Here is a 24,239-nt window from a genome sequence, read left to right as displayed (position 1 = left end):
TCTGCATATTAACAGTTTTTTGTTGGCAGCTAGTTGAGTGATCTTCTATGGTATATAAGTTGGCCAGCTACGAAATAGCAAATACCATGATAGTATCCAAATTCCTCCACATTCTAATCCCTCTTTTTTTCAGTTCTCCCTGAGCTGATCCGAAGAATGACGGATGACTACAATCCTCGTGAAGAAGGTTTGCTCACAGAGGACCAGCCTCACATCCTCTCCATCTACCAGTTTGCAGCCTATGTAACGTCAGCAGAGGTCGGCGACATTGGTAGTCATGTGGACTTGCTTGCCATAGAATGTAAGTTTATGCAAACTTATCTTCCTGTAATTAACATTTTGGTTGAGACTGCAATTGTCTTTCAGAAGCGACATAAAATGGGGATCCCATGTTCGAGGAGATGCCTCAAGCATGTTAAGGGAAAGGGCTAGCAACCCCTCCCTATAAAAATAGATCCTGCTACAGAAACAGCAAGGAAACAGATGAACAAACAAAGAGATAACAGTGTATTGTTTCTGTAAATCCCTCCAGTGACAACTATCCACACCCTGAAGTCTTCCAACCACGAACAGGCCATCAAGGCGGTGAAGAAGATCGGGAAGAGCGGAGTTCTCCCCAGTAAGGCCGTCCTGCACACGCTGGGGGGCCTGATGCTGGACTCCAACCCCAAACTCACCAGCGCTGCATCCTCATGTATCAACACCATCTGCACCAAGAGTGGGGGGGCCAACAGGGAAAAGGTGGGGTTGCTTGCTTGTTATTTTCATGATATGAAACATGGAGGTATTGTTTTTGGTGTGTCTATGCGTTTGTGTTTTGGGATATTTGTGGTCAGCATAACTTTAGAGGCTCTGGATGGATTGTGATGATATTTGGTATGTGGGTACATTGTAGATGTTGGGAAGAGGAAGGTCAAGGTCGATTTTGGGCCCCTGATGTGTGACCTTGGAACTGCAGCAGAACTTCCCATTCTTGTATCTTTTGTCCTGGACATGCTATGGTCTTGTTTTGTTCAAGCTTCTTTGGATGGTAGGCACACTGCTGTGTACAAAATGTATTACATGTAGAGATGTGCTGAGAAGTGCAATAAATGCCTCTAAGAATTTTCAAAATCATTAAGCCCCTGACAAAAATGGAGAAAGCTTGTTGGCACTTAGTATTTTAGTGAAAATGTACATGTTTTTTTGTACTGTGCTAATGCACTGTTTGCATTAACTAATGTTGAACTGTAAGAAAACAAATCAGTTGATTGAATGTTTCAGGTGATTGTAATAATGTCTGATACATGAGGCATGAATAGACAAGACGTTTTCATTTTCACAGCATGAAGAGAATGAGCAGAGTGAAATTGGGGAACTCGTGAGTCTGAATATCCTGCTGTTGGGTGTTGCTGGGAGCACTAACAGTTTGGCACTTACATGTAGAGTAGGATAAAACTGGTTTAGGAGGTGCACTGGTGCAGCTTTCACACTCACTATAGATAAGGCTATAATTATACATTTTGAAGTGGACCAATGTAGTCACATTCCTCTGTTGAAACTTCAGATTGAGAGCAAAAAATTTAAGCAAAGTGCAGCCACTTTCTTACTAATTCTTGTTGAAGTGATGATTTTGATGGACAGCAACTATCACAACAAAGTGAAACTCTAACCTACATTACATTTATCCGCCAAGTTACATGTATTTGTCACTTTATTTGTGTTTGAGAGATCTCTAGTGCACCACCAGGTATGCACAATTTAGATACACAGGAGTGCGTTATACTGGGAGGACGTTGCATTTGAGATATCGTCAGACACATTTGTTTCAGGGTGGCGGATATGTATGACCTGGCAGAATTGTGTTAGTAGACTTTAACCTGCTTTGGGACTGGTGCTTGATTAACAGATCACTGCTTTTGGTGGCTTTTATCAGTTCTGCTCCTAATAAATGTAGTTCATGGAACTCTTTACACTGCTGTTGGTCAGATTTTTGAGGGTACTCTTTTAACTAGGAAGGTATTTTGCTTCATGTTTGTACTGGTACTCTGATGCAACTTTGCCTTACAATTTTTGCTCATAATCAAGGTTGTCTCCAACTTTCAATTTTTTTTTTTACATCTCACTCATTGTTTGGGAACCCATGTTATTAATTTCCGTTGTTGGATCTGTTATTTTAACTTTAAGCTTACAAAAAAATTTTTCATCAATTTCATGTCATGAAGTTCTGATTTTTTTTACGGACAGGGGTGAATTACTTACCCAACAAGCAAATTTGCATCCAGGGATGGAGGGACGGGTCCTGGAAACAGTTGTTGCATTTTATGTATCATGTTTTAATATCCTTAAATGTTGTGCCCTGTAGGCCTTTGTGCTGTACCTGGAATGTCTGGAGGACAAGGACCCGGGCATCAGGAGTGCTGGCTGTGCTGCACTGGGCTGTATGAAGGTAACTTAGTGTTCATACATGATGGAAATTATTGAAATCCTAATATAATTTTCAAACAAACAAACAAACAAAGAAAAAACTTTATTCCATTTTATTCAATTCTTTATTCATATATCAGCATAACAGATACACTAAAATGGTAGCCTGAATGACATTGATATAAAACAAGGTATTGAAAGATGCATGTTCAGCTTAAGTGAGGGATTACATGTCTAACGATGTGCCTGTGTTTTCAGGCCAGAGAAAGCATGGACAGCCTACTGTACTTATGTCAATCTGATGTCGACGATGTGAAGAGAGCTGCTAGAGATGCACTCCTGGCACTGGGTAAGTCCACCATGGTCCAGTTTCAGTGTTAACACCTCCAATTTACTTGTGAATCAGTTGTTCCACTGACACATCAAGTACATGTAGGTTCCAGTAACCTACACCAGTCTGCTACATGTAGATACATGTATGGCAGCAGCTTGGACTATACAGTATATAGATGTATAGATTCAAATACATGTTGTACAGAGAACTTTGCATTCCATGCATAGGTTTGACTGAATGATTCTCTCTATTCAGAAGTAGTATATAGTGAGTACATTTGGTCCTTAAAAGAGTAGTCTTTAGTGTACGAAAGCATGAACATTAACCGCTTTTACATTTCCAGCACTTTCATCCAGTCAGTTCCTTTCACAATTGACAAATGGTTTGGTTTCGGATATGCAGTTTCTATAACTCCATCCATGGTTCTTCTCCAGTGATCTCTATATGACATATGACAAGTCATCTTTGAGACAAGTCCTGTTTCTTTCTCATGCTGCCTGAACTCACTCTCCATTCTTCCTTTCCTTCATGCCATAGCCTATAGCAGCTCACTGGGAGACTTAACAAAGATTGGTGAGTGCCTAGGTGGCTGTCAGGCGTATGTGTAGACCAAGTAGAGCTGCAGACCATCATGCCACCCCACACTAACCCCTGCACGAAGTCGCACTCACGCCTAAACTTTAGAGTTCGACAAAGTGCCTCGAGCACATTAAAAGGGAAGGGCTAGCAACCCCTCCTGTAGAAATACATGCTATGTATATACATGTACCCTGCTACTGAAACAGCAAGGAAACTTGCTGGCCTATGTGCCACTAGACACTACACGGTGAACAACAACAACTACTTTTCTTTCGCTGATTCTATGGATAACCCTTCTAAAAAGTCTTGAGCCTTTCAGCAATTGTGTATGTTGCAAAGCAAAATCCTTGTAAAATCTGGCACAAATTCAGATACATAATATGTAAATGTACAAAAAACATGCAACAAATGCAAAATGACAAATTTAGCAGATACATGTATGTCGTAAAAGTGGAAACACATCTTATTGAGCATCTTCTTGACATGGTGCCACCACACATACACACATGTGCACACACACACACATCTGCATACACACACATCTGCACACACACATACTTATTGACCACCAACGTGATTGATCAAAAGGGCGTACCTAATGTCACGTCCCTCTTACAGTGATTGCCACTTGTGCATCCATCTGTAGCTCAGTGCTTTGTGCTCATTTCATGTCTGCATTCCTTTGAGACCCAGCCCTCATACGTGTGCTTTTGGTTTCATCCTTTGCTTGTGTCGTATGCTTTGGTGTTTGTGCTTCGTTTTGTGGTCTTGTGCTTGACATGTGGTGTAGTTAGTGCCATATTGAACAATGTTCCTGAGGGCATGCATGTAGCTCACTTCCATTATAAACACCTCTTAAACAATGATGAAACAGAGGTATTGATTAACTGAATGATTGATTGATTGATTGATTGATTGGCAAATTCAGCTTACCTTCAGCAGAAATCATTGTTAAAGAGGTGTGTACAAGAAGTGGAAGAAATCAAAGCCCTTAGGAGTCTCTCCAATGTTGAAGTGTTGCAACCAGCTTGGATTGCTGTACATGTAGTATGTAGGCTCAACTAACCATAGCAATGATGGATGCATTCAGTAGATTTGTTGGCTGATGTCAATTTGGGGCTGATAGAAATACAATGTAAAGCAATCCTAAAGTTCTTTGAGGCCCCCACTCCACTAGATGGTGAACACACTGCAATCTCGCTGTGACCTAGATTGGATATGTGTAACCCTTGATTTCATAATTGGCATGTCATGCAAAATGTGAGAGTATGGCTGAAAAGACAACAAAAGACCCAAAGCTTTAAAAATGTGTTTTTCAACTAATAGTAGGCATGTCGAACCTCCGCGTTTTTCCATTAGAACGCGGCAGCGCGTGAGGCAGTAAATGTCTTTTAAAAAATCTTAAAAATCAACCGTTTGTATTTTGCCAATGAAAATCGTTGTCAATAATCTATGGAAGGTTTGCTATCACACTATCATCTTTTTAGTTGAAAATATCCATCGAACAAGGAGCTAAAAATCATCTAAGTTGGCGATGCAGCCGAAAAACCGCCCCGTTCTGACGCCGCGAACGCGGCACGCGATTTTGAGGCCCGCCCGGCGGAAGTCCCATTTTCAACTCAAAAGCCACAAGCCGGTGTAGAACGCAGAACTCTGGGAATGGTTTCAGGTGAAAGGGCAGAGATCAAGGTTCACGCCACTGGTGGGACAAAATTTCTACGTGATTCTAGGCGGGAGATATGGAAGAAACGGGAGAAACCTCCAGAAGTAAGTGGACAATTTTGCTATTTTTCTTGAACTTAGCAACTTTGTCCCTATACTGTCGCAAATATAGATATAATATTGTTATCATGGTGTAGTTTTTGGTTCTATTTAGGCGAGTTTGGCTTGTGGGTTTAGCGATACATTTTGAGAGTTTTTTTCGACAGCCCGAAAAATGACGTGCGCTGTGTGCGCATACTACTATTACTAGTACGTGACGGGGGAGGGGGGCGTGAGATCGCGCACTTTGTATGTGCTCGAAATTGAACTTATTGTCATAAATCCTGCGCTATCTAACCGTAGAATGGTCATATATTTTATGCTGAATGTAACATACCTTTCATATCCGATGATATGGCATACTTTGGACGCAACAAACAATTTTCCACTGTCGTAATTATGTTGTGTATATACACTAGCGTTACGATCACACAGTCCGAATTTGTCACACAGTTGTATGATCTTCATTCAGATGTCCTTTCTTGGTTTTCCAATGGATACAAAGGTGGCATATCTGGTACAGCTATGCAGAGAACGTGGGCTGCCTTCAAGCAAACTTGAACAAGTTGAAGATACCACGAACATCAGATCAAGTGCTTGGTGACTAGAATTCAATTTCCTTCTTCAAATTTTCGAAGGGAGAAGCTACTTCAGGAGAATAACTTGAACACTAGATTAATTACTGATACTGTACTAGTCAGAAAGTAAGTTGTAAGTCTGCAGTACTGTAGGTACATTATTATCTGTACCAATCAGAGATCTTATTAGAATGGGTAACATAGGTATTGATACTTATAATTAGCACAATACTATTATCATTCTGATTGATCATGATGTTAATTAGCATATTTAACTAATTAAGCATTGGAATATTAATTTTTTTTAAGTAAAGATATTGTTAGGAACCTGTTTCAGCAAGCTTACAACATCAGTGAGTTCATGTAGCAGCCAATATCAGTATCAATAACAATGTATGCCTTTTACTATATATGCCTCATTAGTTTATTGCCAATTAACACATCTTCATATAGATCTATTATTGCTCCTGTTGTAAAAATTCCTGTACTTAAGTCAACATGTAATGTAGGTTAACAGTTGAAAGTTGTTTTAGGGAATAGGTAGTACAAATAGGGATAAGTAAAACAACTTGTTGTACATGTGTATTTGAGGATCAGTTCAGTTCATCCTCTGTTGAGGATAATTACCCTCATTTGCATATCTTGCAATTAGCGAAGACTGCAAAAATACATTATTCCCAGAATGATCTGTTCAACAACAGGATAGTTGGAACATGTAGTTCCTTCTTCAGTTTTCAGCATGTTTAGAAATGTATGTTAATTGATTGGCACTATTGTGGATGAATAAATTAGTTAGGGTTAATTAGGGCTAATTAAGATAAGATACTGAATATAGGTCAAAAATAAAACATGACAGTCTGTCCAGTTACATTATCTTTAAATGCTGAAAATTTGAACAATATTGGTCAAAGTGTTTAACAGTTACATTAAAACGTATGTAAATAACTGTGGACTTGTGGTCATTTCTGGTGCCATGTTGAGGTCAATCATTCCCATAGGGCCAATAGATAAGCGTCTTCTAATGAAAACGTCCAACTTTTCAACTTTGAAAAATTCTGAAAAATTTCAACTTTGTCCGATTTTGACAGGATAAAAAGCATATTAAGCGGAAGAATCTGATCTGTACTTTGGCAACAATTTCAGCAAGTTATATCTTACCAAAAAAAATGGTGTGACATGCCTACTAATAGATTAACTTCATTGAGTGATCTGTCATATTTTAGGTTTCTGCGCGATTATAGCGAGATCACCGCCCTAGTGGAATGGGGTGTAAACAGAGGTGTGGCTTTGGCTCTTTTTTGGAGTAGGGGGCTTTTCGCTCTCCTTGTATATCTTTCATGATAATATCTCTTACCAGAATGATGATATAATACCAGTTTTTTTTTTTCACGTCAACAATTTTGTCTCCATTGTGACAGGAGAGGAGGGCAGACTGGCCTATGAGCACATGGGGTCGTTACCGGGGTTACCGAGGGTCATGTCGGAGACAGGTACCCCTCAGGTGGGAGCATCTGCTTACCACTAACACCTGAAACACCTGCCACATGTGTCGCACCTTGAGGAGTCCAACAGGTGTTCCTTACACCTGTCGGCAAGGAAAAATGAAAGTCACTTTCACCTTAGCAAGGAAAAAAGAGAGGAGATGCCCAAATATTTTATTTGTATTCGTAAAATGGTGGACACTAATCTCTATGTTGTGCAGAGGTTCAGCTATGAAGGTTACAACATTGTTGTGTCCAGTGGAAATTTTATCACTTCTAGTTACTCACATTGGTTGCTGTACACAAAATTCCAACATCTATGCTATAGACAAGTCCGAAAGAACGTATTACGTTTAAGATGAATCCAGTATGATTCAAGAAGTGTTATCACTTCTAGTTACTCGCATTGGTTGCTGAACACATGCCAACATCTATGCTATAGACAAGTCCAGAAGAACGTATTACGTTTAAGATGAATCCACTATGATTCAAGTACTGCACTAAAACTAAAAGGGTTCAACAGTGTTGTATCTACCCTGGGAGTCCAGGCACCATAATCGGAGCGCCACGGAGCGCCGCACGCGCGCCCAAGCTTTCACGGCCCACCCTCCCGCTGCCCCCCGAAGACCGACCCCGCCCCACTCTACGCTGCAAACCCAAGCTCCGCTATCCGATTACGGAGCCTGGTGACACGTCTCTTGCTGTCAGTTTCTAGCACAGATCCTGTGTTGGAAAGTTCTTCGCGCTATTGGCCTGCCGGTAATCCCCGCACAGCGGGACGCCACGTGTTGATTGGGCGCATTTCTGTGGGCGAGGTCACTAGAGGCCACTGACTACAAGGCGTTGTGTGTTCTGCTATGTGAAGATGTCACGTAACTCATATACGTAACTCACTCCCCACCGGCACCGCTAGAACTAGGACTAAACAACATATTCAGGTGGGACGTAAAAAACATGCAGTGACTCCGCAAGGCCTGGTCCAAATTATGAACGCCAATCAGCCAGCATGGAAAACATACAGGCTTTATTGTTAGCTAACAGTATAAGATGTCCTGGTGGGATTTGTTTCGGAACCAGAACGTCTCGTGGGAAGAATTTGTCCTGTGTTGTTGTTCCCGGCAGACGGTATCATGCTGTTTCTCCCGGGGAGGAGTTGAAACACGTCGTCTGAAATATCTATCTTTTAATGTATCTTGATAGAGTTTAAGATTAAAATACTAAAATCTAAGAATAACAGTAGTATTGGTGTTGCTTTATCACTATGAGCTTTTGTATCTTTAATCATTTGACAATATTTTCCAAGAAAGTTACCCCTACACACAGAATAGACTCCCCCAGCAGGCCGCTGTGTCAGACATGCTGCAGGCATGTTGTGACATAGATCTACGTCCTTTTCTGGTGTTTTCCTCCAGAATCTTCATTGCCGTGAAAGCTTGGGCGCGCGTGCGGCGCTCCGTGGCGCTCCGATTATGGTGCCTGGACTCCCAGGGTATGTTGTATCAAACATGCTGACTCATGTACAATATGTGAATAGGTGAATAACATACCTACCACCAAATAACTAAAACAAAAAACTTCTCATGATGAAATAGCAGAGACGTTTGCCCTTGTATATTATTCTGCAAGCCTCCACTTGTAAGGCTTTTCATGTTGTATTGTAAATGTTGCTCCATTGTCAATGGTGCATTGAGACATGTCTAGTTAGCAGTCACAGCTTATAGCTACTGTGTAGCTTTTGTACATTTAGCAACTAACTCAGTGTATAAATGACCCTCACTCTATAACTTGTTACACATTGCAGTGAAATCTTTAAGCAATTTATTTCTTCTATGTAGTTGGCAATTGCTAACACATTAGAGCAAAAGGTGAAAACACTTAACAACAGATACATGTATAAACTTGGGGCTGTAATTGCAGTTTGACAACAAGTGCACTTCTGTGTCTAGTACTGTAGCATAGAGTCAATAGCACCTGTCATATTTGTGCAATATGTAGTACATGTACCCCACACATAGGTGGCGCTGTTAGCCTATACAATATAACACAGTACCTGTTGTACAGTGTAACAGCAACTCTCCTGATTCTTCCACTACCCTAAGACTGCCACATTATGAAAGTTGTGTTATCACGGCCTTCTCAAGATTGTCTTGATCACCTGGATATCTGAAGAAGTGTGCAAACCTTGGGGATTACTGATTGTTTTATTTTCTTATGTGGCGGTCTTAGAGGGTACCCGGGAGAAATATAAGAGCTGATGTTAGTTCTGCTGCTAATCATAGGCCACACAGACCTTACTTTATGGAGCACATTCACAGTTATGCATTAAACTCCGCTGCAGTAACCATGCACCAGTCCTTAACCCTTCTCCTGCAAAGTCGGCATGAAAGAATTAACCCACGGCACTGTGTTGTTGTGCACATCACGCTCTTGCAGTTAAGAATCTGTGTCCACACAGGATTATTACTAATCGTGTGGTGCGGTCCATTCTTCCAGGAATCGCGGACGTCTTTCTGAGAACAATTCAAAGCTCCGAACACACAGTCACACAGTGTAAGGTGAAGAACCACAATTATAGTAAAATGTCTCACCAGAAAACTCTGTACCACACATGAAAACTTCTCAATAGCACAATGTACATTGACAGTAAGGCTGTAGGAAAGTAGGCTCCATCAGGCCTTCCTATGGCGATACAGATCATAGAATTCGTGGAATAATTGCCCTGGAGATTCAGTCTGCGGGAGGGTTATCCCTAACTGCACGGCCAAACTCCCCTGGCAAATTATTCACCCTATAGCCATGATGATGATGAGCCATCGCAGTTTGTATGGTCAAGACTAATAGGAAAGGGCAATATTGAAGGACAGTGCAATGTTACAGTGCCGTATGAATTTCCAGTGTTATGAAGATAGCCTCAATACACAGTGTACCCACAGTCGAATCTGTCTTGCCAGAATGCTTGACGTGTACAATGTATGTATGCTGCCTGTTATAGGAAAGGACATTGTTTCAGTGAATGACAGTAATTCAATAGTGAACTAAGTTCAACGTCTCAATGTATGAATCAAACTTACAGAAACCAGGGAAAATCAACTCTTATAGGGAAAGACAACCTTCATGTACAGTGTTAGGTGAAACACAACAAAGGAACTAGCCAGAAAGCCCACATGTTTATTGTCAGTAAGGATACATATGAGCAAACAGTGTTTCAGTGAAAAACAGTGCAATGCAACATTGCCATGCACAATGTACAAAAGTGCAAGGAAAAAGCCAGACAGAATCAGCTTTTATGTAATTAACAGCATTGTTGCTTCCAATTCTTTACAAAACTGAAAGTGAAATAGTACATGATGTATGAGAGCACTTATTGCATTATTGAAGAAGAATTAGCTAATGTGGTATCCATATCCAAAAATGGAAAGTGTTACAGATAGACCCAAGGTCCCATGCAATTTATAGACCCACTTTTAGGTAGCAGACTGACCCATGCCAATTCCCCAGGTAATACATAGACCCACTGTCACTTACAACACTCAGTTAAGAGATAGACCCACTTCACCCCTTGGGTAACAGACTCAGTTTCACCGCATGGGTAACAGATAATGTACTCTCAACCCAGACATTAACCAAAGCCCAGGTTCATTCACCAAATAACAGATAGACCCATTTTAAATTTCACAGGACAGACCTAGTTTCACCACCCCAACTCTACCCTGACCCAGTTTTAGAACCCACATAACAAATAAACCCAGTTTCACTACCTTTCAAAATGGTGTAACAGACAGACCCAGTTTGAGTATCTACATATTAACCACCCCAGCTTTAGCACCCAGATAAGAGACCTAAAAGCTTGCAGGTGTTTCATAGGAATGATGAAATCAGCACTGACCGTTCCTCGTGCACATGTATAAGTGTATGTACACTGTAAGCTCAACGGCAGTGATGCAATGACAAAGTGCCACTCGTCTTCCATAGCTACCCATACTCAGGGTTCTTTGTAAGAGAAAACCTGTACAATAACATAACATGATTATACATGTATATCCAAAGCTTGTGGTTAAGGCATAGGTTATAAGAAGAACAGCAAATTGAATATGTGACGTTGATTGTGATATTAGATATTTTACATTGTACCATACTGTCTACCTAACATTGTAATGTAAGAAAAGACTAACTTGCTGCTTTTGCCAGCTGAATTTTTTTTTTTTTTTTTTGTAAAGTAAACATGAAGCAGTGAAAGGTGTATACAGCTACATGTATTTATTGCAGCGGAACCATTCAAATGTGCAAAGTAAATCAGCTTGGTCCATGTTGATACAGAAATATGGAAGAAGTTGAAATTTTGATATTCAAAATTGTAATTAGTTAGAATAGTGTAAGAAAGAACATGTGATATTTAGTGGTCCATTGTATAAAGCTAAGTGCACTGCCTATGTTATGCTTTCTTGAAATGATATCAATACAGATCTATCACTTCACTTGTTATTACTTAAAGTTTGTATTTATTGTACAGTTTTTGTTTTTTTGTTAGCTCCTATTTTCTTATTAAAAGAATATTTGTTCATTTCTGAAGGATGTTGATTGGAGAGTGTAATATTTATTGATTTTGGTAAATAGCACTGCTACGTTTTGTTTTACATTTCAGAGTCAGTGGAAGAATATTTCACATGATAACTATTGTTGAGCCATAATTTGCAAGACAGGCAGTATATTATTACCTGCAGTGGCCTCTTTTGAACACTTGTCTGGCTTTGCACTACACACTGTGTATCATCGTTATATTGTATCCAGATTTATTTATCAGCAGATATTGATGTTCAACATGTTATATACATTTTGTTGTGGGGAACAGAAAGTGTGTTAAGCGGGTATCTCACTGGAGTGGGGCATGTTGGCAACCTTGCTGCAACCTAAGCTGGATTTGTGTTACCCTTGACTTTGTAATGGGAATATCATGCAAAATGTATGACTAAAAAGACAGCAAACATGTAAAGCTTAAAAAGATTTGATTTTGATAGATGAAATTCATTGACCGCTTTGCCAATTCGATTGGTCGCAGCGAGGTCACCAATGGGCCGCAGGTCCAATGAGATATCCGCGTTAGATGATACAGTTTCCCTGGACGTACATCTGCATACAAAAATCATCCTTGTCTCTAGCTCTATATATACAGTAGAGAACAAGGTTATGATTTTGTAGCAGCCAATCTCCAAGCAGATGTGAGCTTTGGCTTGTTTTGTGTACATTACTTTTTGCAGCCATTTTGATTACACAAAATGTATTTCTTACTATTGGAATACGAGAACTTCAGGCTACATCTATTATAGATAGACAGCCAAAATCCTACAAAAAACTTTTGCTTCATTATCCTGTAGCAAGTAGTTTTACCGCTACATTCCATACCTGCTGATGCACCTACAGCTTATGCCACGTACCCCACTTTCATGAAAAGATTTGGATCCTAATCAGTGATCATCATCTTTGAAGCCATAATGTATTGTCTGTATTTTCTTGCCATTGTTGTTGCAAGCGCCATGATATGCTATTTATGTACGATATAAGTTCTAATACCCACAGTGGAAAATATCACTATTCAGCAATCTTATAAACAACCAAGAAAGAATAAAAGATCATGTGACTGAAACAAGCAGACTATGCATCTTTTTTTTTTCTTTTTGCATCGTCAGTTGATGTTTATGAAAACATAAGCATCGATTTCTTACAAAGAACAAATTTATATATACTGTTAACTGTTACTGTATTACATAGGAATATTGAAAGTATTCTTTGGCACGATATAGTAGTCTATCAGACATAAAGCTTTGTATAATGTTACACTGTCAAATTATATACAACACTAACTTGAATTCATAGTAAAAATTACATTTGCATTCAAAGTTACATATGCATTAACAGTATTGCAATTGATTAAGTATTAGCTGGGATATGCAATCATATCCATTATGTATAACATCTATTGTAACATGTCCGTAAAGATGATAACGCTAGGTTCTAAGAGTCATCGCCGGTACATGTATTACGATGTTACGGTATGTGCAGAGCTTGAGAGATACAAGTTGGGGGTTGAATGGACGAATTCATCTGAAGGGCCTTCAAAGATACAAGAAAAAAAGATATTTGGTGATAATAACCGTGAGTACAACGTCAATGATATGTATCCCTGGTTGTTCAGGGGATAGTATTCAAACACACAACTGAAGATCAATATAGTTGAATTACAATTGTCCGAGACTGTGTTAGTCCAAGGATATAATCTCCTTGGTTAGTCGTATTTCTTCTAGTTAAGTGGGAAAAAGTTATTTTTTCCTTTCGGACCTGTTTTTCTTTCTAGTCTCTTTAGACGTCACCTTTGGCGGTACAGAACAACTCAGATTTTGATGTCGTCACCTCCGTGTCGATGCTTCCTGGAATGCAGGATGTCGTTTGCCCGGTTTTCCTTCGCTGATTCCGACTCGTCCACGTCGAAGTTCATGCTGTTCGCCAGCGCGGAGAACCAGTCTTCGGGAAAGTCCGGCTCGTCATCGGCTGTTTTCGGGAGAAGGTCTCGGATGGCTTGGCCGAAGGGTTTGGACGGGAGCTCCACTTCCGAAGGCTCGACCCAACCATAGATGTCGTCTTTGGGGACGGCCTGCTCGTTCGCGGCTTCCTCGGACGGCGGATAGTCAGCGTCCTCGTCTAGAACCCGCTCGATTCTTCTCAGGATTCTCTCCACCCGCCACTGCCAGAAGTCTTCTCCTTTCCGGTGGTGGTTGGAGGCTACGCCGTCTCTGTCTAAGTCGGCAACTAGATTTATGAAGAAGAAAAGCACAAAGTATAAGATAAAGAGAACGAACATGATATCCACAATCATTTGCATCTCTCTTGCTCTCGTGAAAAGTATTTGCAAAGTACTTACATTGTACTTACAAATCTAAGAGCAATGAGCCCTCATTGCCCTATACATTATGGTAGATGTCGTACCGTCGCTGAAGCTATATGTCAAGTCACAGGAATTATTGTGGCAACTCCAAAATATATTTCAGCAAATTTTCCCAAATGAAACTATTATCGTACCCCGCCACTAGCCTGGGTAGCCTGGCTCAATTGTTTCGCTTGCTAACCACGGAGTCTGGACCTGCCCGTATCCGTGGTTAGCAAGCGAAACCATTGGATGGTACCCAGGCTGCTTTGTGCGTTGGTCTTTTCGATGTTTCATTGATGAAATACTTGAAGACTTTTGAACTCACCAGGCTTGCAGCAGGTAACACTGCACGAAATGGCCACGTATCCTGACGGATCCGACGTATCCGGAATCGGGCCTCATGGCGTTTCCGAGCGAATCCGGAAAAATCCCAGTTCACTGCTCGGATACTGAGGTGCCCGCAGATCCGACCAATTCCGACGCCGTATTCCTCTGGATCCGTGATGCGCCTCGGATACCCGAAAATATTTGTGCGGATCCCTCGATTTTTTTTATATTTGGAATGTTCGGATTGTTTGTATGTCGGTAGTTGTTTCGGATCCTGACGAATAAATACACACGGCACGGCATGATCTCATTTCCTGACGAATCCAGCAGATCCGGAATTATGCATTATAGCAGACACGGAACGTTTCCGATTGAATCCGATGCACCTCAGATCCGACAATTCCGTCGCCGTATACGTCTGGATCCTTCATACGTTTCGGGTACAGATACGGAACGTTTCCGAGCAAATTCAGACAAATACCAGGTACAGCTCATCAGATCCGGCAATTCCGACGCCGTATACGTCTGGATCCGTGATGCGCCTCGGATACCTCATATTTGCGCGGATCCTTCGTTTTCAGATATTTGTCAATATGGCAGAGATAATCGGATTGTTTGTTTGTCGGTAGTTGCTTCGGATCCTAACCAACAAATACACACTGCACGGCATGATCTCAGATCCTGAAAAATCCAGCGGATCCGCAATCGTGCATCATAGCAGATACGGAACGTTTCCGATTGGATCCGATGCACCTCAGATCCAACAATTCCGACAAATCCTGACGTTTCCGGAATACGGATTCGTGTCCAATCTCCCACAAGACACTGCGTGGCATGACGTCAGGCGCGAGAAACGGTTTTGTCGGTGAACAGCACGGAGACAAGAACGGCGTTTCATCACTCTCTGTGCTTAACATGGCATCGTCAGAGTCTACCATGGTCGACCAGTGATTTTTAGTGACTTGAGAGTCGAAGGGGATTCGGTGTAAACTCAAACGCGCGGCATTGCGAAGTAGTCTTCTTCGTGCATGCAATATTCGTCGCCCCCCTCCCCCTTGTAAAGTTGGTAGGGAGTTGATTCATCATTTAGAGGGACTGCCCTTTGGTAAGTACAAATTGGAAAATTCCTGTTTCTAACTAGTTTGAACGTCAGTTATCCTCCTATTGTGGCTTGACATATCATCGCATTTGCATGACATTAAGAATTGTCCAGTCGACCTGCACTTCTACACCGTTAGGATCTAGGAAATTTATAGCTTTCAATTTGTTCGTTCTTGCCAATGGTCAACAGACATTTGTGTCTGGTTAATTATAACGTTTCAGATACAACATAGCAAGCGGTTGAGGGAAAGATAATTAAAGATATCCTGTAACGGAAGAGAATGTCATAAGTATTTGTCCCACAAAGGTCCCACAGTTTGTGGATAGTGAGCTGGAACTTATGTGGAGGTAGTAGTGTGTTTCAGTGATTATTGCATTAAGTTGTAGCTGTACATGTTTGATCAATATCATAATCAAGTTATGAATGTAAGTTTTACGTATTCAATTAAACGATGCCAGAATCATTTTTTACAAATGTGATTATGTGATATGTTTAATATTTGTCATTGATTCCCTTTATATATATATATCCTATACAGCATCGGCAGATACTTCCTTCACAAATGCAGCACATGTTGTGAGGACCTTAGCTTGGCTTGGAACAAAGCAATCAGCTGTCAGATGCTCAGAGTACCTCAGGCTCCTTCGGTAAGGCTTAAGTCCATCATCGGTACACTTCAATGTTAGCTGAGACAGGCATGATGGATACCCATTGTCCCTTGTTTTTTGTTAGCTGCTGTGATGAAACGAAGCCCATCACAGCAAGGAGGTTATATAGTCTATATAACCTCCTTGATCACAGTTATGTCAAAATCATGTGACATGTTACTTAAATACTAAGTATGTTAATTGATATTTATTCATCATTTGGTTTTATCATATAGGAACTGGTTCATCACAAGATGAACTCCAAGCTGAGTCCAACATGCTAGATACAGAAGAAATCAGCCTTGCCTGTACCTTACCAAGAGTGCATGGAAGAAGTGAACTCAGATGTAGTCATAGAATGGGGAGAGGACGATTATACACATGCAGTTCCACGGCATATACTACTTACGTGTAAAATGTGGCGTGTCATCATGGGAGTTTTTCAGACAGTATAATGTTACTTTGAAGTTTCTATTTTCAACCTCTGTATTTGAAATTATTTGTATCTGATATCTTTTAGACGAAGAACTGGCCACAAATAAGGCTTTCATTACTTTAGTAGACTATGTAGAACATGTAGAAATTTTTGGTCCAAGTGCACTATAGGGCAGTAAATATTACCATCATGATGTGATGGTTGTTAATTGTAATACATCTTATAACAATTGTGCTTACACAACCCCAATTTACCGACATTAACCTGCATATGCAGAGGTGCTTTGAGTATGTGGATGTCCCTCGGCCTGTCTTAAACGAATGGATTATTTAGCCACATAGAACTTCCGTATTGTATTTGATAGTTTTTGAACTTAGAAATGCATATATGTCGAAATATGAAATGATGTTACATTCAGGCTTTCCCAAAACTTCCTGTCATTGAATAATAATGTTTTGGGTATCGTTGAATTAAGAATGCACGCGTATTTATGAATAATCAACCATTCTATCAAACTTTGTGTGTTTGATTTGTACATATTCGTGGCAAATACAAACATATTCAGAGTCACAATATGTCAAAGATTGTAGAAAGTCTGTATGTTGGATCAGTCTGTATCCGTGGCAAATACATACTGTACGTATCTGTCAGGATCTTGGGCAATTTCGTGCAATGTACGGCCCCATATCCGTCGAAAATTCCTATTTTTGTATTCCTCCGGATCTGAGGTTCCGGATCACAGTCCGCTTGTATCCGTCAGTATCCGCAATTTTCTTTTAAAAAATACAGAAAACTTCCTGTACGTATCCGTCAGGATCTCTGGCATTTCCGTACAGTGTACGGCTCCGTATCCGTCGAAAATACCTCATTTTCGGATTCCTCCGGAAATATTCCCGATCCCGGTGCGGAAATTTTCGGATCCGTTAGGTTGGATTCGTCAGTATCCGTCAGTATCCGCCAAAAATACAGAAAAATCCCTGTACGCATCCGTCAGGATCTGTGGCATTTCCGTACAGTGTACGGCTCCGTATTCGTCGAAAATACCTTACTTTCGGATTCTTCCGGAAATATTCCATATCCCAGTGCGCATTTAGTCGGATCCGTCAGGTTGGATCCGCCTGTATCCGTCAGTATCCGCCAAAAATACAGAAAATTTCCTGTTCGTATCCGTCAGGATCGGTGGCATTTCCGTGCAGTGTACGGCTCCGTAGTCTTCGAAAATACCTTACTTTCGGATTCTTCCGGAAATATTCCATATACCGGTGCGGAAATTGTCGGATATCTTACACGAATCCGCCTGTATCCGTCAGTATCCGTCAGTATCCGACAAAAATACAGAAAAATACCGGTACGTATACGCCGGGAAACGAGGCCATTTCGTGCAGTGTAAGAGTCAACTGGGCGGCCACCAGTAGGAGAGCGAACACGTCGGTTCTGCCTCGCATGTTGAAAATGACGATGTGTGCCGTCCCGTCCTCGCCGGAACACTTCTTGAGACCAGCCTTAATGTCTGCACGTCTTTTGACTGGTGATCTAGCAAACCACCGGCGTTTAAATGAAAGATTTGGGGCTCATCAGCATGTATGACCTGACCCCGATGGGACCAGGGCTATTCGCGATGACGTGCCCGGGGTTAAAGCTGTGACGTAGGTCCTTTCACCGCAGCCGCTCGGGAGGCCGGCCACAAACAGACTATTTTTAGTCCCTTTTATCCGCGACGTCTCCTTTGTTTCCTCATCTTCTGTAAAAACTCTGGTCTGAAAAACACAACACGTACATGGTACATGTATAATTGTCGTTGATATTCGTCATTGAGTCTGGACACGTTTTGCAAATGTGTTCTTTGGGTCTGAAATAGAATCAAGGATGTTTACAGACGCATAAAGTAGACACAACGAAGAAAAAAATGTTCCCGGGATCAAGACTTTCTTGTCGTCACCATGACAACAGGACTGTGGCCACCGTACATTCGGTCGATGGAAAGGTTAACATGTCGTGACGACATCAGCACAACAATAGGACGTCTGCTATTGTCCATGTTTTCTTCGTCTTTTGTCCCTGCCCTATTTTTGGGACTGGGAGGTCACTGTATCGTTATGCCCCGTTCACACTTGTGCGTACGTAGGAAACGTCGATAGAAATTACGTCAGCCACATTGTGTGATGGCTGAGGCTCTCTCTGAGGATCTTAGGTTTAAGAGTACATTTTTGGACTGATGAAAAAGAAAAAGAAGACGTTTACACAACTGTTACTCGACCTGAAGATTGTCAGTAAATGTCGCTTCTTCTTGTGAGCAAAGCAAACATTTTCTCATGAAGTCTCTCGGCTTGGAACTTAAGCGTCATCTTATACAGTCGAGGAGGTGGTTGGCGTGAGAGAAGAAAAGGGGAAAATGGCCCATTTTTTTAGCTCACCAAAGAGCTGATCTTCCACTGGCCGTGACAGAAAAGACAGGCGCTATGTACAGATGGTATGAGAACAAAGAAAAAAAAGAAAGAACGAAACGAAACAAAACGAAACGAAACGATGGTGCAAGTCAATCGCATGATGCCATCAACAACGCTGCACTTCACACTGTTTAGAAGTGACAGGCCTATTAAGCCTGATAGACCTAAAAGATCCAATGTTTTAGTCGCAGAATCTGTTTTGAGTCACCAAAGGAATACCTTTTCACGTGTACATGCATATTACAAAAGACACGTCCGTCATACGAAGTATTTGTATCTCTGATCTTACGCAAGACAAAACAAAAATCGTGACCATAACTTGTCCATAACACGAGATATCACAACCGTGAAAGTCTCTGGGAGGCGCATAATCGCATCTGACCTTCGTCTTCCCAAGACCTACCCACATAACAAATATCTTTACAATCCATCGAGTCATTGTAACGTTATTCTGACCACAAATATCCGGAAACGCAGACACACAGACAAACACACCAAAAACAATACCTCAATTTTTCATGGAGGTAAAAAAATGCAGAAAAGGGACTCCGTGTGGGGTTATCGGAGGGCGTTGCCTGTCTACCCTTTAATGATTACCTCACGACTACGTATATTGTAGGCACAAAAGGTTTTCAGCTCCAGCGAGCCAGACACAAGTTTGTCCCGTCTTCTGACGCAAACTTTCCCTTGCCACAGGGTGGCCCTGGCAACGCGATTGTTCTGGCAAATGTCATCCCTCCGGCTTCACGAACGCAAGGCAGTTTCAGTCGGTTGGTCCCAAACAAACATCCTCGCTTTTGAAACCCTTTATTACCGGCTAGTTTATATACAATGTATGATAGAGCACACACACACAACGCTGAGTTACACTGCCAAGAAAGTGCACTGGGTCTGTAAGTTTGAAGTATTAGATGAGGCATGGACTTTCGCGTGATCGCAGAAATCATCGTCGGCGTTCTGCTGACCATGGGCCCGCTGGAGAGCGACATGAGGCCAGGTGACGTAACTTTAGTCTCTACCAGACTATAGGTTGCTGTAAAAAAAGTACAAATTGACCAAATAGAAGGAATGTTATGCCGGATGAATCGCCCATCCATAGAAATGCTCCTAGGTAGGAAACCGTTGTTGCAGAATGTTAGTTATTTCTGGTGCCGGCTGACATATAATTTCGTTTATTTGGCCAAATCTTTATAAAATAGCAACATATGGAGTCTAGTAGAGACTAACATGACCATGACTTACTCTAACTTTGGGTAACAAAGTGTACACGTCAAAGCATACTGGTTCTAGCGTAACACATCAGCTTGGCAGGCTATCTAATGAGGATGCTCCTACAGTACTTGGTGGCAATGAGTTCCACTCTACGACAAGATTGTTCTAGGGAAAAACGTATTTTTGAACACTTTAATTTCCTGGTTGATAACTCTGGCTGAGGAGATCAAGTTGGCCGGTGGCAACATCAGAATACTGTAAACGGGGAATCATTCGCGGTGTTTTCATGTTCGGATTGTTCACGGCGACATTTTTATCACCGCGACCTTAAAACCACCGCGAACATTTCGACTTTTACAGTAAAACCCTGCATGGCAGCTTCAACAGCGAACTTAAAACCACCGCGAACACTACATTTCTTTTCTACCGCGGAATTAAATCCCCGCGAACATTTCCCCTTTTACAGTATATTGTCGTGTGCTGATTGTTTGTCATCTAACGGTGACCATCTCTTTTCCTGCAGTGAGGAACAGAAAGCGCCAAGCGGCGCTAGTAGAGAAGATTAAGCGGGAGTCCGGCGGAGACATGGGACTGGCCAGGGACATGATAGAGAACCTGTGCCGCCACCAACGCCGCAGCCACCACTGCCGCTTGTCGGCCTTTAAGGTCTACGCACTGGTTGTGCAGTCCACCCGGCGGGACCAGGCCACAACCCTGCCGCCGACGGTGCCGTCTTCTCCCCTGCTCAACGACGGTGTGCACGCGGACCCTGGATACAAGGCCACTGCGCTGAAGACCGACACAAAGAAGAGAGCGACGAAAAGCAGGAAGAACGTGAAAAGGAAGAATGCCACATGCGGGAATTATAACGGGCGAGCAGGAGAGGTGGTAAAACGGTTCAAACGGCCCGCAAAAATCCGCGTTTGACTTAACACGAGACTGTGACGAGTCAATGACGGAACATTGTTATGACTATGAGGAGAAAAACGTGTCGAACAGCATCAGAAGAGTATCTTTGAGAGCGAAGGAACCGAAGTGCATTTTGTAGACAAACTTATAGACTTGTACACATACATATATCTTTGTGTCTGTTGATGACAACAATCTAGGATGATCGTTCATTCGTTGTTCGTTCAGACCCTTACAGTGCCTACTGGCACATAGGGCAGCAAGTTTCTTGCTGTTTCAGAAGCAGAGTATATTTTTACATGGAGGGGTTGCTAGTCCTTCCCCTCTTAGTTTAACATGCTCGATGTACCCCTCGAACACGGGACACCCGTTTTACGCCCTTTCCTGAGGACGGGTGCAGCTCCAACCGAGTCTGCCCATGATTGACCCGGGGTCTCACAGTTGTCAACTAAATGGTACGAACTACACTATGTACATTTAGCTTTAATTTGAAATAAAGTAAAAGAAAGAAATGTTACAAGCTGTCTCTTTTGAATAATTCACGTGCAGTTCAGTAGCCTAGTATCCAACCCTGTTAACGTTATGGCTGCCGAGTACTTTTCAATGTAGCTGGGTTGTCTTAATGCATTGCGCAGTGAATAGCCAAAAAAGTAGCCCAAGCCCCCAGGCAAATCATTGCCCCTATAGCCGGCGTAGTTAGTTAGAGACTATCACAATGTAACTTGCAATTGTGCAGAATATGTTTACACTGAAGTAAATGGAAACAGATTTGCGTATATCTATATCTATATCTATATCTATATCTATCTATCTATCTATCTATCTATCTATCTATCTATCTATCTATCTATCTATCTATCTATCTATCTATCTATCTATCTCTATATATCTCTCTCTCTCTCTCTCTCTCTCTCTCTATATATATATATATATATATATATAGAGAGAGAGAGAGATAGATAGATAGATAGATAAAGATATATATATATATATATATATATATCTATATCTATATATATATATATATAGATATAGATATAGATATAGATATAGATATAGATATATAGATATAGATATAGATATATAGATATAGATATAGATATATATATGCTGCCGTGTTCATTGTGACGTCATGGCTGGGCATTGGTCAATGATTAATGTAATCACCTGGTGAGAAGATCAGATAAGTATGAAGAGCTGAATCCATGGTAGTATGGTTTCTGATGGTTCAATGTCAAATACCATCAGAAGGTTGTGTATTTGTTTTAAACGTTTATATTCCTTGAATGTTGCTACTCTATTTCAGATAATAAGAAAATGTTGTATTTTGGTGTCTTAGGCCCTTTAAGTTTTATTCTATACCCCTATTTTGTATTATGTTTAGTAGTTTTTGCAAACATTGTACTGTGTACAATTGTCGTGCAAAAAGTTTCTTGTATTAAAGGTCCATAAAGCATCTTAACATTAAAGGGGAAGGGCTAGCAAACCCTCCCTGTAGAAATATACTCTGCTACAGAAACAGGAATGAAATTTGCTGACCTATGTGCCGCTGTGCGCTACAAGGGTCTCAACGAACGGACTTACTGTTTAAGTGAAGCCTTGAAAACTGCTTAGATAACAACTGGATCCAGCTGTATTGGAGACTGTTCATGGCAGTTCTGCTCCAGTCAACTCTAGCTGAGGTGTGGCACTCCAAACTGGCAGACCAATAAGTATATTAAAGAGTTGCTGAAGGCAGTACACATGAAACAGTACACATGACATTGTCTCTTTATTTACCATTACCCTCTGTTACTTTGTAACGTTATCACATCCATTGGTCCAACTGCTGTGTCAGCGGGACGTAGCTACCAATAGGAGCTGTGTTGAAACAAAAGATTCTTTGATCACTACCATGAACTTTTTGAAGAGTATTTTCGCAGACAGCATATTGCAAAATGATTATTATTGATATTTCGCTTGTGTTTATATTGAATTGTTGGAAATGTATACAGCATTTGCGTAACGGACTCCATGAATATGTGGTGTACTGTGTAATTTGAGAGCTCACCTCAAGAAGATGTGAAAGAATTGAATCAAAAGAAAAAAATCCGTTGTTTTGTATACCATGTGTTTGGTCGTTTGTTGGTAACCGGTTCTTTCGCTACATTGTCAGTTCGCTACAGTCGATTCGCTACATGACATCAGTTGTGTCGCTACATTTCACAAAGATGTTTCGCTACATGGTACAACTTCTTTCGCTACATGGTTAATTGTTACATGTGAATGTTATTTAACCAGATAGACTAGTATCATAAGAATGGTTTTACTACAAACACTTGCGTGTTGTTATTGAATGGAATCGGACACCCGCGGTAAATTTTTCGTCCGCATGAGTGTGTGAGCCCGATGATTTTCTGACAGAAGGCGGTCACGTTTCATACGCTGCGTGAGTAGGGTTTCAAGAACTTATTTCCAATACGCGTGCATTATAGGTACGGACTTTCTGTGTGAGTAGATTAGTTCAACCGGCTGGTGGCGAAGTGGTCTCACCGGCTGGCGGCGAAGTGGTCTCTAGCTAATTTTAGCACTTGCGGGTTGCGGACCGTCGCTGGGAATCAGTTTGAACCGTGTGCAAAAACGTTGACGTGAATGCCAGCGAGGCACGATCTTTACTGTATGACAGTATATTAACTGGGCTTTTAGATGGTAGGAATGAGATTGTGAAGTTTTCCCATTCGGCGTGTAAGGTCTCGGTTCGGAGGTGTTTTTTTTTTACAATTCGGGGCCGACATGACTCGTTCCCAGAAAGGCAATAGCGCTTTTCCAAACATCCTTTTTTGGCCAATTCAATGTTCCGATGGATAGGGGTGCCTTGTCTTTGAACGTCAGACGAATTTGGTCTTTTCTTTGGAAACGTCATTTTTGGTTAAAAAAACCTTCATCTTAAGCAATTTTCATCCCAAAAACTGCTATCTTTAGGGCATTCTTCCAAGGCCGCTAGAAGGAAAATAAAAGTTTTCCTATGATTATGACTGACATGGGAATATAGGTCATCATTCTGTCTGTGCAATTAGGAAAAATGAAAAACAAAATTGTGAGGATACGTTTTCCGCAATCCC

At 41.2% G+C, this 24,239-nt stretch overlaps 3 protein-coding genes and 2 long non-coding RNA genes across 16 annotated transcripts in view; 4 read left to right on the top strand and 1 right to left on the bottom strand.

The window, feature by feature from the left end:
- The window catches only part of LOC136427883 (rho family-interacting cell polarization regulator 2-like), a 52,739-nt gene extending 39,951 nt beyond the window's left edge, over window positions 1-12,788 (top strand). For 7 of the 11 annotated variants that reach the window (XM_066417091.1, XM_066417096.1, XM_066417095.1 and 4 more), the window contains 7 exons: window positions 134-301; window positions 533-741; window positions 1,325-1,360; window positions 2,345-2,428; window positions 2,665-2,755; window positions 3,278-3,313; window positions 7,077-7,686. In XM_066417091.1, coding sequence (XP_066273188.1) covers window positions 134-301; window positions 533-741; window positions 1,325-1,360; window positions 2,345-2,428; window positions 2,665-2,755; window positions 3,278-3,313; window positions 7,077-7,183 — 731 coding nt within the window. In that variant the 3' untranslated portion in view covers window positions 7,184-7,686. Of the gene's footprint in view, window positions 1-133; window positions 302-532; window positions 742-1,324; window positions 1,361-2,344; window positions 2,429-2,664; window positions 2,756-3,277; window positions 3,314-7,076; window positions 7,687-9,632 lie in introns of those variants that run through there. The other 4 variants (XM_066417089.1, XM_066417094.1, XM_066417092.1 and 1 more) reach the window with 4 other exon arrangements.
- Window positions 4,635-6,603, top strand: LOC136427882 (uncharacterized). Of its 2 annotated transcripts, none has more exons than XR_010754528.1 (2): window positions 4,635-5,086; window positions 5,586-6,603. It is a non-coding gene; the product is annotated as an uncharacterized lncRNA (long non-coding RNA). The 2 variants fall into 2 exon arrangements; XR_010754529.1 differs by having other exon boundaries at window positions 5,553-6,603.
- A 210-nt stretch (window positions 12,789-12,998) lies between the features above and the next one.
- LOC136427885 (uncharacterized) lies at window positions 12,999-18,115 on the bottom strand. The gene is made up of 3 exons (XM_066417097.1): window positions 17,961-18,115; window positions 14,384-14,401; window positions 12,999-13,940 (listed from the first exon to the last, which is right to left on the bottom strand). Exons 1-3 carry the CDS (start codon window positions 18,013-18,015, stop codon window positions 13,525-13,527), a joined length of 489 nt encoding a protein of 162 aa, XP_066273194.1. The 5' UTR covers window positions 18,016-18,115; the 3' UTR covers window positions 12,999-13,524.
- LOC136427886 (uncharacterized) lies at window positions 14,947-16,717 on the top strand. The gene is made up of 3 exons (XR_010754531.1): window positions 14,947-15,490; window positions 16,026-16,134; window positions 16,371-16,717. It is a non-coding gene; the product is annotated as an uncharacterized lncRNA (long non-coding RNA).
- A 1,725-nt stretch (window positions 18,116-19,840) lies between the features above and the next one.
- On the top strand, window positions 19,841-21,199 carry LOC136426739 (uncharacterized). Its single transcript, XM_066415480.1, has 2 exons — window positions 19,841-20,014; window positions 20,753-21,199. The coding sequence occupies exons 1-2, from the start codon at window positions 19,936-19,938 to the stop codon at window positions 21,154-21,156; spliced, it is 483 nt and encodes a 160-aa protein (XP_066271577.1). The 5' UTR covers window positions 19,841-19,935; the 3' UTR covers window positions 21,157-21,199.
- Window positions 21,200-24,239: the final 3,040 nt, after the last annotated feature.

The sequence above is a fragment of the Branchiostoma lanceolatum genome, chromosome 2, assembly GCF_035083965.1.
Source record: "Branchiostoma lanceolatum isolate klBraLanc5 chromosome 2, klBraLanc5.hap2, whole genome shotgun sequence".
In the NCBI taxonomy this organism is placed as follows: Eukaryota; Metazoa; Chordata; class Leptocardii; order Amphioxiformes; family Branchiostomatidae; genus Branchiostoma; species Branchiostoma lanceolatum.
Note: the sequence above shows the minus strand (reverse complement) of the source record. Positions and strands in the feature narration are given on the sequence as shown.